General features: G+C 34.9%; 1 protein-coding gene across 1 annotated transcript; it reads right to left on the bottom strand.

Annotated features, from left to right (window-relative positions):
* Window positions 1-3,156: 3,156 nt before the first annotated feature.
* Window positions 3,157-13,663, bottom strand: LOC143080822 (uncharacterized). Its single transcript, XM_076256880.1, has 8 exons — window positions 13,524-13,663; window positions 12,793-12,870; window positions 11,056-11,292; window positions 10,094-10,168; window positions 8,678-8,782; window positions 8,081-8,269; window positions 5,675-5,758; window positions 3,157-3,928 (listed from the first exon to the last, which is right to left on the bottom strand). The coding sequence occupies exons 2-8, from the start codon at window positions 12,862-12,864 to the stop codon at window positions 3,317-3,319; spliced, it is 1,374 nt and encodes a 457-aa protein (XP_076112995.1). The 5' UTR covers window positions 12,865-12,870; window positions 13,524-13,663; the 3' UTR covers window positions 3,157-3,316.
* Between the last annotated feature and the right edge of the window lie 413 nt (window positions 13,664-14,076).

Here is a 14,076-nt window from a genome sequence, read left to right as displayed (position 1 = left end):
ATGATCATAAACAAGCTTCTGTACAAGTTTGGTAGAAATCCAGTAAAATTTAAGAAAGTTATTAAAATTTCAAAAACTTTAACCACAGAGTGAATATTTGTGGACGCCGACGACGACACCGACGACGCCGACGAAATGTAGGATCGCTATGTCTCGCTTTTTCGACTCAAGTCGAAGTCTCGACAAAAATGACGTAGAAAATTGCTTATTGATTGAAAGTCGCTGGACCATTAAATAGGGGCAGGACCTTGATATAGATGTCTAACAGATATTTTCTGACAATAATGCAACTGTATACTCCATTGATCTACCAAGTAGTTCCTATCACACTAACAAAAGCAGTAAAACTTAACAATTGTTATTGCACCATCTGCCAACGCCGTCGGAAAATCAGCATCTATCTCACTGTGTATTCTTGTCTTAATTTTTGCTAATATGCTTGGTCAATATGCCATGTTGTGTTTCTTTGTTACATAATTGTTTGTTTTTTAGTTATTAAGATTATAACACAATGTTAAGTTAATCAGTGCAATTAGTGTCTCCTCCATGACGATCTTGAACACGTCACTATGCAACACAGTTTAACATAGAACCCTATGGGAAATAACAGAACTCATTTTGACAGAAAACACTGTCAAACATTCAAAATATGTACCATCAACACTGTTTGTGTCCACACTTGCATAGTTCGAACAAAACGAACAAGAATGTGTCCATAGTACACAGATGCCCAACTCGTAATATCATTTTCTCTGTTCAGAGAACCGTTAAATTGGGGGTAAAAAGTCTAATTTTGCATTAAAATTAGAAATATCATATCATTTAACATGTGTACTAAGTTTCAAGTTCATCGGACTTCAACTTCAGCAAAAACTACCTTAACCAAAAACTTTTACCTAAAGCGGGAAAGACGGACGAACAAACGAACGGACACCGACCGAAAAACATATACTCTTAGGTGGGGCAAAAAAATGTAGAGAGAGAGAGAAAAATCATTATTTAAGGACATGCATCGTTAAGGAGTTTACAGTTAATTTATTTAATGACAATAAAAAATTTGTCGCATCTGGGACTCGCATGAGTAATACTGTCTTTTTGTTCCAGGTTGTCTATTCATTCATTTATTAATTCGCAAAGTATTGATTGTTTTAATGAATATTTTTTATGTCATTGTTTGATGTACAATAATTATGTGACACAATAATATGATAAAATAAAATTTATTATTATATTACTAGTATCGCAATACAATAACCATTGATAACCATTTAAACAAAATAATGCTGTTTTTGTTTTTTAAATAAACAGCTCTTGGTGATTATAAGTCTTAGAATTTAAAAAATGAATGAATAAACAACCGGGAACCAAGACAAGGAGAACGATCATTAAGAAAAAATAGCAGCTAAGAGTAAGTTCATTGTGAGAAAGAACAACAGCTAGGAGAACGATCAATGAGAAATAACAGCTAGGAGTACGATGATCGAGAAAGAACGGCAGCTAGAAGTGCGATCATTGAGAAATAACAGCAGCTAGGAGTACGATCATTGAGAAAGAACAGCAGCTAGGAGTGCGATCATTGAGAAAGAAAAGCAGCTAGGAGTGCGATCGATGAGAAAGAACGGCAGCTAGGAGTTCGATCATTGAGAAAGAACAGCAGCTAGGAGTGCGATCATTGAGAAAGAACAGCAGCTAGGAGTGCGATCGAGGAGAAAGAACAACAGCTAGGAGTGCGATCATTGAGAAAGAACAGCAGCTAGGAGTGCGATCATTGAGAAAGAACAACAGCTAGGAGTGCGATCATTGAGAAAGAACAGCAGCTAGGAGTGCGATCGATGAGAAAGAACAACAGCTAGGAGTGCGATCATTGAGAAAGAACAGCAGCTAGGAGTGCGATCGATGAGAAAGAACAACAGCTAGGAGTGCGATCATTGAGAAAGAACAACAGCTAGGAGTGCGATCGATGCGAAAGAACAACAGCTAGGAGTGCGGTCATTGAGAAAGAACAGCAGCTAGGAGTGCGATCATTGAGAAAGAACAACAGCTTGGAGTTTGATCATTGAGAAAGAACAACAGCTAGGAGTGCGATCGATGAGAAAGAACAACAGCTAGGAGTACGATCATTGAGAAAGAACAACAGCTTGGAGTGCGACCATTGAGAAAGAACAACAGCTTGGAGTGCGATCGATGAGAAAGAACAACAGCTAGGAGTTCGATCATTGAGAAAGAACAACAGCTAGGAGTGCGACCATTGAGAAAGAACAACAGCTTGGAGTTCGATCATTGAGAAAGAACAACAGCTAGGAGTGCGACCATTGAGAAAGAACAACAGCTTGGAGTGCGATCATTGAGAAAGAACAACAGCTTGGAGTTCGATCATTGAGAAAGAACAACAGCTAGGAGTGCGATCGATGCGAAAGAACAACAGCTAGGAGTGCGATCATTGAGAAAGAACAACAGCTAGGAGTGCGATCATTGAGAAAGAACAACAGCTAGGAGTGCGATCATTGAGAAAGAACAGCAACTAGGAGTGCGACCATTGAGAAAGAACAACAGCTTGGAGTTCGATCATTGAGAAAGAACAACAGCTAGGAGTGCGATCGATGAGAAAGAACAACAGCTAGGAGTGCGATCATTGAGAAAGAACAACAGCTTGGAGTGCGACCATTGAGAAAGAACAACAGCTTGGAGTTCGATCATTGAGAAAGAACAACTGCTAGAAGTGCGATCGATGAGAAAGAACAACAGCTAAAAGTGCGATCGATGAGAAAGAACAACAGCTAAAAGTGCGATCGATGAGAAAGAACAACAGCTAGAAGTGCGATTGATGAGAAAGAACGACACATAGAACAACAGCTAGGAGTGCGATCATTGAGAAAGAACATCAGCTAGACGTGCGATTGATAAGAAAGAACAACAGCTAGAATTGCGATTGATGAGAAAGAACGACACACAGAACAACAGCTGGGAGTGCGATCATTGAGAAAGAACATCAGCTAGACGTGCGATCGATGAGAAAGAACATCCATGCTATTGTTTTTGTCAAGAAGTGATAAAAGAGATTCAATTGTAGAATAAAAAAAAAAAGACACATGCAACCGTTATAACTTTACATTTACCAAATTTAAAGGAGCAACCTCAAGAAAACACACAAAATACTTCATTTTGAAATGCATTTTATTATATCCAATAGTACTAGCTAAACATATCGAATATAGAATAAATGGTAGAATGATGGTGGTATTTAAGAAAGTATAAACAATTATTCTCTAATTCACATAATTTCATCTAACTCAGCACTCGATATCTGTTCTTCATTTTATATATTTCGTCTGGGTATCATCGACATCTGATCACGGGCATCATCAGAAGGGTTCCAGTAATACGTGTAGTCCTTAGTGCGTTTTTTCCTTTGCGTGTCAGTCATATCACCATAAGATACATATGGATAGTAAGAAGAGTACGGATTCCAGATTTGAGGATCGACAAAAAAATTGCTGGTTGGTTGCAAGTAGGACTCATTCTTTGCTTGGCCTGTGTAATTACGTCGTGGAATTCGTACAGAAGGAACAAAACGTGGATCATATCGATAGGTTGGAGGGTTTTCCCATCTTTGTACACATCTTGCTAAATGACCGGAGACAGGTGGGATATATCCGGAGCTAGCAGGAAAATATCCAGTTTGAGCCGGCATATATCCAGATTGAGCAGGAGTATATCCACTATAAGGAGGATACCACATAGGAAGCTGTACAGGAGGACAGGTACATCTGTGATTGATGTCATGGACTTGACAAGGGGCACAATTACAATTACCCTCGGGTATATAGGCTCCAATTGGTTCTTTTTCACTCCTTTTAGAATGTTTCATATTTCGTCTGATTCCTCTTTCGTGAAAGGCGAATAAAAACGCCAAGAATGCAACAAAAATCTGTAAAAATTATGAAATGTTCATTTATTTCAAATATTGCCGTAAATGTGGGAAGAATGAATACAACTGTACCGGTACCTAATCCAATGAATAAGATGATACATCCTACCCTCCCCACAATAAATTAGATGATTACTAAACCGATACATATCCAAAATAAATGATTATATAATATACTGATAACGAAATCTACCTACTAGTTATTAAAATACTATCCAAATGAGTAAGATAATACAATTAAATCGATAGCTTTACCAATGAATAAGATCATATACAATACAAATACGATATAGCTATGCCAAGGATACAACAAGAGTGCACACGCTGAAATGTCTTGCCTTCTTTACTAATCATTGATATTATGTTGATAGACCTAAATATAAAGCTTTATTACAACTGTCACATAAATTTAACTCAACATTAACCAAAGAAAACGAAACATTGATCAATGAACCATGAAATGAGGTCAAGGTCAGATGAACCATGCCAGGCAGATATGTACAGCTAACAATTCTTCAATACAACAAATATAGTTGACTTATTGCTTATAAATTAAGAAAAACAGACCAAAACACAAACACTTAACACTTAGCAATTGACCGTGAAAATAAGGTCAAGGTCAAATAAAACCTGCGTAACAGACATATAAATCATAAAAATATTTCCATACACCAAATATAGTTGACTAATGCATAAAGTATTAGAAAAATAGACCAAAACTCAAAAACTTAACTTTAACCACCGAGCCATGAAAATGAGGTCAAGGTCAGATGACACCTGTCAGCTAGACATGTACACCTTACAATCATTCCATACACCAAATATAGTAGACCTATTGCATATAGTATAAGAAAAACAGACCAAAACACAAAAACTCAACTATAACCACTGAACCATGAAAATGAGGTCAAGGTCAGATGACACCTGCTAGTTGGACATGTACACCTTACAGTCCTTCCATACACCCAATATACTAAACCTATTGCTTATAGTATCTGAGATATGGATTTGACCACCAAAACTTAACCTTGTTCACTGATCCATGAAATGAGGTTGAGGTCAAGTGAAAACTGTTTGACGGGCATGAGGACCTTGCAAGGTACGCACATACCAAATATAGTTACCCAATTACTTATAATAAGAGAGCATTTAACAAAAAATCTTAACTTTTTTTTCATGTAGTCACTGAACCATGAAAATGAGGTCAAGGACATTGGACATGTGACTGACGGAAAGTTCGTAACATGAGGCATCTATATACAAAGTATGAAGCATTCAGGTCTTCTACCTTCTAAAATATAAAGCGTTTAAGAAGTTAGCTAACGCCGCCGCCGGATCACTATCCCTATGTGGAGCTTTCTGCAACAAAAGTTGCAGGCTCGACAATAAAACAGCTATTTACTCTAATGAAAAGGAAAATACAATTAAACAGACAACTTCTCAAATGAATGGGAAAATACAACTAAACACGCCTACTCTAATGAATAAGATGATACAATCAAATAGATGTCTACGCAATGGACAAAACAAAACATTTTTACAGACATTTACTTTAATGAATAGGAAAATACTATTAAACAGATACCTACCTCAATGAATGAAATGATAAACCTTAAAAGATACCTACTGTACACCAATATATAAGATGATGCAACTGCACAGATATCTACTCCAATGAATAGTATGATACAATTACAGATATTTATCCTTATGAAAATAAGATTGTACAATTTAACATATACCTACCCCAATGAATAAGACGATAAATGAACAGGAAAGAAACCCATCACTGTAACTCTTCAGATAATCAGAAACCGCTGTGTAGCATCCCTAAAACATAAATACAGGATTGCACACGCTGATATGTCTCGCCTGATTTGCTAACCATGATAGATTTTATGTTGATAGTCCTGAAGTTTTAGTGTTACTATAGTAACTTGTCTAATCCGACACACTGGGGGCCAGAAAAAAAATCGGATTAAGCAGGGTGTCGGAATACTCGAGTTTGTTCTGAAAGGATAGGTATATTTTGGCACCATAAAAATGTGTCGGTTACAACAGGATGTACTTGGAATTAGGCAGGTTTACAAGTTGTTTAAGTAACACATCAACTTATGATCCAAGAAAATGAGTTCATGGTGAGATAAAACCAAGCCAGAAATACATCATTCCATACATTAAATATAATTGACCTATTGCTTATCCTATTGCTCATAGTAAACAAGAAACATACCAATTCTATACCGACCCATGAACCGTGAATATGAGGTCAGGGTCATATGAACCCTGCCAGACAGGTATGTACAATTCACAATTATTCCATAAATCAAATAGAGTTGACACATCAAATATAGGATCGAAGAACAAACTTAACCATAAAAACTTATCATTGACCAATGAACCATGAAAATTAGGTCAAGGTCAGATGATACCTGCAAGACAGACATGTTTACATTACAATCATTCCATACACCTAACATAGTTGACATATTGCTTAAAGATTAAGAAAAAAACAGATCAAAACACAAGAACAACGTTGAACAAGGACCGTGAAATTGAGGTCAAGGTTAAATAAAACTTTCCAGACTGACATGAAATTGAGAATGAAAATAGGGAATGTGTCTAAGAGACAATAACCCTAACAAAGAGCACAAAAGAGGACAAGGCCACCAATCGGTCTTCAACATAGCGATACAATCCCGCATCCGGAGGCGGCAGGCTTCAGCTGTCCCCAAAACAAAATGTGTACTAGTTCAATGAAAAAGTCATACTAAACTTCAAAACATATAAATGAACTAAACTTACAAAAACATACAAGACTAACTAAGGCCAGAGGCTCCTGACACGACATGTACATCATGAAATATTCCAAAACACAATTATATAACTGACGTATTGTACAATTTAAATAGCATTAGAAAATAGAACAAAACAAAAAATTAACCACTAAACATAATGAAAAAGAATTCATGGTGAGATGACACCTGCTAGTTGGGCATGTCCACCTTGCAATAATTCCATACACCAAATGTATATTAGACCTACTGATTATAGTCTCTGATATATGGACTTGACCACGAAAACTTAACCTTGTTCACTGATCAATAAAATGAGGTCGAGGTCAAATGAAAACTGTCTGACGGGCATGATGACCTTGCAAGGTACGCACAAACTAAATATAGTTATCATATTACTCATAGTAAGAAAGTATTTAACATTACAAAAATCTAAACTTTTTTCAAGTAGTCACTAAACCACGAAAATGAGTTCAAGGACAATGGACATCTGACAGGCGGAAACTTCTTAATAAAAGGCATCTATATTCAAAATATGATGAACCCATGTCTTCTACATTCTGAAATATTAAGCTTTTGATCGGACCACTATTCCTATGTCGAGCTTTCTTCGACTTTTGACAAATAAACAATAACGTACAAGAACAAGAAATGCGTTTTTAAACTCAAAGTTAATTTCATACCAATGTTCCTAATTTTAAATGGAAACACTCATTTTTTTACCTCCATTCTTTAAGTGTCATTAGCTGTCAAATCTATGTTCACTGATTTGACTCAAATTCTAATATTTGATTTATAACATACTAAAACATATATCCAAATTACAAAAAGTTTAAAATAAGTAAACTTGCAATGCTAGGGCTCGATAATATGTATCAGCATTTCGTGTGTTTTATAGTCTTGAGGTGACCCATGAAGACTGTCATATAACCCGATTTAAACATAAATATAGATATAAAAGAGAGCAAACTTGTGCAATTGGATTTTTCTAGATCTGTTTGATTTCAAATTAAAGGTGAAAATAAATATATGGTCACATGAATATGGATTCAGTGAGGCCGAATTATTTACTTGCAAGTGAATAATCCATCAATGATGTTTCTTAGCTTATTTTGAGAAATTGAACCAAACTTGCTGCTAAATTCGAGTTCTTATTTCACTATTCAAATTCGTAAATGATTGAACAAAAAAAAATCATGTATGTCTCGTAGCTAATGCCTCTTCAAAATAAATTAATAATTTTCAAGAAATTAAGACTAAAACAATTTTTCTAAAAAAAACCATGACCTAACAAAAGATAAATGGTCGGTGTTTTACATAAATCATTGGTAACGAGTTTAAATATATTTAAGTATACCTTGTCCAGCCAAGCATTTTGTAAGGTTGGATTTACAGTACATGCTGCACCCGAGAAACTAGCAGCAGTGTTTTTCATTGCATCTCTACAGCAGTATCCGGGAACTTTGTCGGCACCTCTTGTCGTGTTCCACCTGGTTCCCGTAAAATCGTCTACTTCGTTAACCGGATTCACACCACAACAATCAAACTATTGACAAATTAATTAAATATATAGCATCATGTAACTAAACTTCATTTTCATATGATTTATAATTATTTGTATGTTACTGTGTCAGTATGTTGGTAAAAAAAAATTATAAATTTTTATTTACATCATTTAAATGTATATTTATGTCAATTGAAACTGCTAAGTGTTTAAGTTAAGCTTATACTTTTGGATATTCGCTAGGATGTCAAAATAGTATCTTCCATCTTTTGTTTAAGTTGATTTTTAGGACAGCAACAACAAATTTACTGAAATGTCTTCACATTGCCTAGTAGCAATCATTAAGTCTTGAGGTGTCATTTTCTGACATTGTATATTTTATGGTATTGAAGTATGTAAACAGAGATATATATATAACACAATGTATATTATGTCTTTCGTGTAACTTACCCATAGGAAAAGATTATTCCATGCTTTTGTGATAGACTTGGAACCAGTATTCCCTTCGTAATGGCTCAAAAGAGATAACATTTTGTCTTTAACTGTATAAGTAACCTATAATACAAAGATCAAACTGACAGAGTATCGTTGTAGTCAATATATTTCATAACAGTAACGTTAAAACATATGTTTATAGGTGGTCAAATGCATGAACATACAAACCTGTTTTTATTTAAAAACTACAAAACCAGTACAAACAATGTATAACTACCGTTTTAAGGGAGATTCTATTGAAGCTCTGCTAGATTCAAGTTTTAGTCGTAAATTTTTGGTATGTAAGATCCTTGTACTGAGTACTCTCTTTGTTACATTGCTATTCTATTCCTTTAAGCAAACAAAACAAAATAATGTTTGCATCTTAGCTTTTTCATCATTAATGGCTCGTCTTGAACATGCACACAATATTTGCTACTTGAGCCAAAATGATAAGCAACCAACAATCAATCTGTAATAGCAAATTGGTACAGCAAACTTAGCCTATAAATATATATATAAATAATAGTGTTCCTTTTACCTGTATTGTGTAATTAATGTCATCTTACCTCATCCCTCAGCCAGCTTAAACCAGAGGTGAATTATAAAGATCTAACTTCGTCCCTCAGCTTAAACCAGAGATAAATTACAAAGATCTTACCTCGTCCCTCGGCTTAAACCAAAGATAAATTACAAAGATTTTACCTCGTCCCTCAGCTTAAACCAGAGATATATTACAAAGATCTTACCTCGTCCCTCGGCTTAAACCGGAGATAAATTACAAATATCTTACTTCGTCTCTCAACTTATACCGGAGATAACTTACAAAGATATATTCTCGTCCTTCGGGTTATACCAGAGATAATTCACAAAGATCCTACCTCGTCGTTTAGCTTAAACCTGAGGTTAATTACAAATATCCCATCTCGTCCTTCAGCTTAAACCTGAGGTAAATTACAAAAATCTATTCTCGTCCTTCAGCTCAAACTAGAGATAAATTACAAAGATCCTACCTCGTCGTTATTAAACCTGAGGTTAATTACAAAGATCCTAAATCATCCTTCGGCTTAAAGCAGAGATAAAATACAAAGATCTTACCTCGTCCCTCGGCTTAAACCAGAGATGAATTACAAAGATTCTACTTCGTCCCTCGGCTTAAACCAGAGATAAATTACAAGATCTTACCTCGTCCCTCAGTTTGAACCAGAGATAAATTATAAATATCTTACCTCTCCCCTCAGTTTAAACCAGAGATAAATTACAAAGATCTTACCTCGTCCCTCGGCTTAAACCAGAGATAAATTACAAAGATCTAACCTCGTTCCTCGGCTGAAACCAAAGATAAATTACCAAGAAGTTACCTCGACCCTCATCTTAATCCATAGATCTTACCTCGTCCCTCAGCTTAAACCAGAGATAAATTACGAAGATCTGAAAACCACATATCATAATCAACAGAATACCAAACTGAAAATAAAGCAGAATGTAATACTGTTATATAGATAAGAAAGGCGCTTTAAAGAAAATGGTCGATTATTTTTTATTCAAATTTATTATCACTTGCCAGTTGCGGATGAGGGAGGCATAGAAGTCCCCTTATTTGATCGCCAAAAAATAAATGATATCACGTTTTTCACGATTGATATAATTTTCTTTAAATTTTTTTTTAGGTGTAACCAGTTTAAAATTTATGGAATTTCGCCCTTTTCCAAATAGTTTTGATCTTCCTTTCGTGTATCTGAAAGATTACCATTGTAAATGTACATACATAGTTTTAATGTCAAGAAGAGTTTGTGTAATTAAAGCCGAGTGAATTACAAAAATCAAACTAAATTCTCATCACTGTTCAAAGTAACACACATTCGGTTACGGTAACACCCCGTATTCTTATTTAAACTATTATTATACATAAACTAGTGATAGATGACTAACCACCGACGCTTTGAAGACCTGTTGGTGACCTTCTGCTGTTGTCTGTTCTATGGTCGGGTTGTTGTCTCTTTGACACATTCCCCATTTCCATTCTCAATTGTATTGACAGATTTCAAATATTTATCTCAAAGATACATAAAATGGACACTACAAATCAAGAATAAGATTTTAAGAAACCAATTGAGCAACTTATAGGCTTTAAGACACAAATTATTCACGCTCTTTGGTAAATAGGTCATCTAAAGATGTTTGTAGTTTGTAAAGCAGCATGAAGTAAAATCTTTTATTTTTCTATGGAGGACTGTTCTTGTCCAAATGCCATGATTTAATTTTGCAAAATCCTGTAAAAGAAATGGTTGATTAAAAGTAATTCTAAAAAGCTGAAAAGTTATTTATGATTTATTTAAGCGTAACTGACTTACCAAAGCCAATACTGGTACGGATCTGTAAAATATTCCTAAGAAACCAAACAGAGTTACCAAGAACAGTATAATAGCCACAACCAGTATTCCTATAACGATCTTGGTGATGACTGATCCGACTGTAATCTCGTACGATATCGTCAACTGGTCAAACAGGACGATAACATTGTTATCAGTGGCGATATCCCCAGATCTGTACAGAACAGCAGATACCACTATCAGTCCAATGGCCAATAACTTAAAAACAACCAAAGTGATACAGGTCTAAACTATAAGAAAATATCTATATACACACATTATTAGTGAGAAGACAGGTCAAGAAGTTTGCACTTCTTAAGTAACGATATATTTTGTGGAATGTGCACATTATGAACATATTCGTGACTTTCATTACGTATAAAACAAAACAAAAGGCAGTAAGTAACAAGGTCCTTCATTGAAAAAATAACCTTATAATACGAATCAGACAGTAAAATGTAGCTTTATAAGAAGCTAAAATTAATATTCCTTTTATACTGTAAAATAATCAACGGGACGGAATATTGAAGCTTTCAATGTATTAATCTGCTCTTTGGTCGGGTTGTTGTCTCTTTTACATGTTCCCTATTTCCATTCTCAATTCTATTTGTATGTCGGAGTCCGTCTCACGTAAGGTTGCCGGATGATAAGGAGTACTACTTGAGCAAATCTTTAAAATTTGATATTTTTTTTCGTTTATTTGTTGTTTGATTTTTTTCCATGTGTGTGTTTTTCTTTGGGTTTGGGTTAGGGGGGGGGGGGGGGTAATTGAAGTGTCAGAAGGCAAAATCGTTTTATATATCGTTTAAGAGCTGGGCACCCATCGCAATACACTTTAAAATAAGGATGTTTGTTCTTAGAAATTAAGGTTGTTTGGGAGTTTTCCGGATAACAGTAAATTTCCGACTGACTCATTTTTTGTTGTTTTTTTTTGTTTCTGTATAACTATAATTGTCGGTGTTTCCACTTGACTTCATCTTTCAGAATTTAATTACCATGTCAAAGACCATACGATACATGCAGTTAAGTACGTTTTGACAGTGTTAAAATGCTGTTTCAGAGAAATACTGCTTATGGGGTTATTGGGATGCCATCAGATCACCTAATTGTATGATAATAAAGACTTTGGTGGTTTACTTCCAGAAGCAAATATTTCATGCATATTAGTTCGTGAAAATGTTAATTGGATATGAATATGCACTCTGCTTCGTATTAGTTCGACATCCTGATTCATTGCTAATTGACAAGGAAACAGTCGAAGTAACAGGAAGACCGTCACCCTACCAGGTCATATTATTCTGTTCCAAGCCAACCAGTCTTTGTTATTACTCCTAAATGCTTGGTAGAGAAGCAGTAAATACACATTTTCAAGCTTCAAGTTTGACCTGGCCGGGGATTGAACCCTCCGCGCTCGAGTCAAATTATTCTAATTTTAATACGTAGGACGATATTTCACGTCAATGGACTAGAGTATCGACCATTTATCGTGTAAAATCAAATGACTAAATTCGAGTATGTTATTGACATTTATATTATTTTGAAGTCATGTTTTTTTTGTATTTTATTTGTATATCTATGTAAATATAAAGGCCACTATAGTGTTATTGAGACACCCATGTATGCGAAAAACATATATGTATGAATAAATGAATGAATGAATGAATGTTGGAGGTTATCAGACACAAAAAAAAAACTACATACATAGCTATATATACATACCAACAAAATGAAATTTAGAAAAACTATCACTAATTTGGCAAATTTCGCAAAGCCCGGTGATAACAATGGCATCTTTCCCTGTAAATAATGAAAAATACTGACAAATAATTAATTTAAGTACTATGGTATATAGGATATAAACCAATTAATTGTTTGGTTGACATTTTGGTCATCTTTGCTAACCTATAGGGTTACGATCCAGTCCCCTCCTGTGGATTAATCTACAAAGGGTGGAGAGGAGGGGACTTGATCGTAACCCTCGGCTAGCGAAGAGGATAAACCTTTTTCAATCTTAAAAAAGGGTAAGTTTTCCATTTTCTGAAAAGTGCCTTAATTTGTTTTAGGTGTACAGGGTGTTTTTGTCTAGACAAAACTGTTCGTCTGGAAAAGTCTCGGGCATGGAAGAACTAGGTAAATCGATTCAGGCATCACTTCCAAAGATCTTGAATTAAACATGGAAGAACTCTAGGATGAACTTGGAAAATCGTTTCAGACAAAAGATAAAATGAATCTCTAGATCACTAAAGTTTTATTTTTGATAATGTATATTAAATTTACATATCTTGGTTCTGTGCAGTGTAAACACGGCTATATCTGTCTTCTGATATATGTGATAAACCTAGATAATTTTATAGTTCCTGGAACTGTTAGTATTCGAGTTCACCGAACACTGATAAGGATAAACATAGTATTTCAAATTCGACTTATGTTTTAAGCTTTAAGAAACTTACCTTGGACTACGTGTAGCTGACAAAGGTGTTGCGTCTTGTACAATGCTTCTAAATAATTAGTTCATTACAGGTGAGAACAGTTCAAATTTATTTCTGACCCGGAAAAGTTCACAGGACACCAGTTCAAGTTAGTCCTGTTCACGAATGAGATACAAACACAAAAGCAAAAATAAAATAGTTTGCACATTAAAAGCACATATAGATAAGTTGAGTAACTAAAATGAGCACAAAGCAGCAGAAGCACTATAAAAGAGAACAAAATAGATTTGACATGCTGAAAATAAAGCATTTAACCAAAAATAATGAACAAAAATTAACTGGTTTTCAAGGCAAAACATTGGCATGAGCTTCAAGACAAAGAATTTATCAAGTTCTTGAATTGATTTAAAGATGATTGCTTACGTAGCTCATCTGGTAGCTCATTCCAAAGCTTAGCACCCGCATACCTTAAAGATTGTATGCTGTATGCAGTTGTTCTTACATGTGGTAGTTCGGCTGAATTCTGGTATATGAAAGAGTAAGTGTTTAAATCATGGAGTTTAACTCCATAACA

This window comes from Mytilus galloprovincialis, chromosome 6 (genome assembly GCF_965363235.1).
Source record: "Mytilus galloprovincialis chromosome 6, xbMytGall1.hap1.1, whole genome shotgun sequence".
NCBI classification, from domain to species: domain Eukaryota; kingdom Metazoa; phylum Mollusca; class Bivalvia; order Mytilida; family Mytilidae; genus Mytilus; species Mytilus galloprovincialis.
The sequence above is the reverse complement of the archived record's forward strand: the minus strand, read 5'-3'. Positions and strand labels throughout refer to the sequence as shown.

Bases quoted from the DNA above. Each gene is read 5' to 3' on its own strand.
- LOC143080822 (XM_076256880.1), bottom strand. From the start codon at position 12,864: ATGCCATTGTTATCACCGGGCTTTGCGAAATTTGCCAAATTAGTGATA. The intron at 10,169-11,055 runs GTAAGTCAGTTA...CTTTATTTTCAG, and splicing joins CCGTACCAGTATTGGCTTTG to TTTGGTATTCTGTTGATTAT. The intron at 8,783-10,093 runs GTAAGATCTATG...TTTGTATTATAG, and splicing joins GGTTTAAGCTGAGGGACGAG to GTTACTTATACAGTTAAAGA.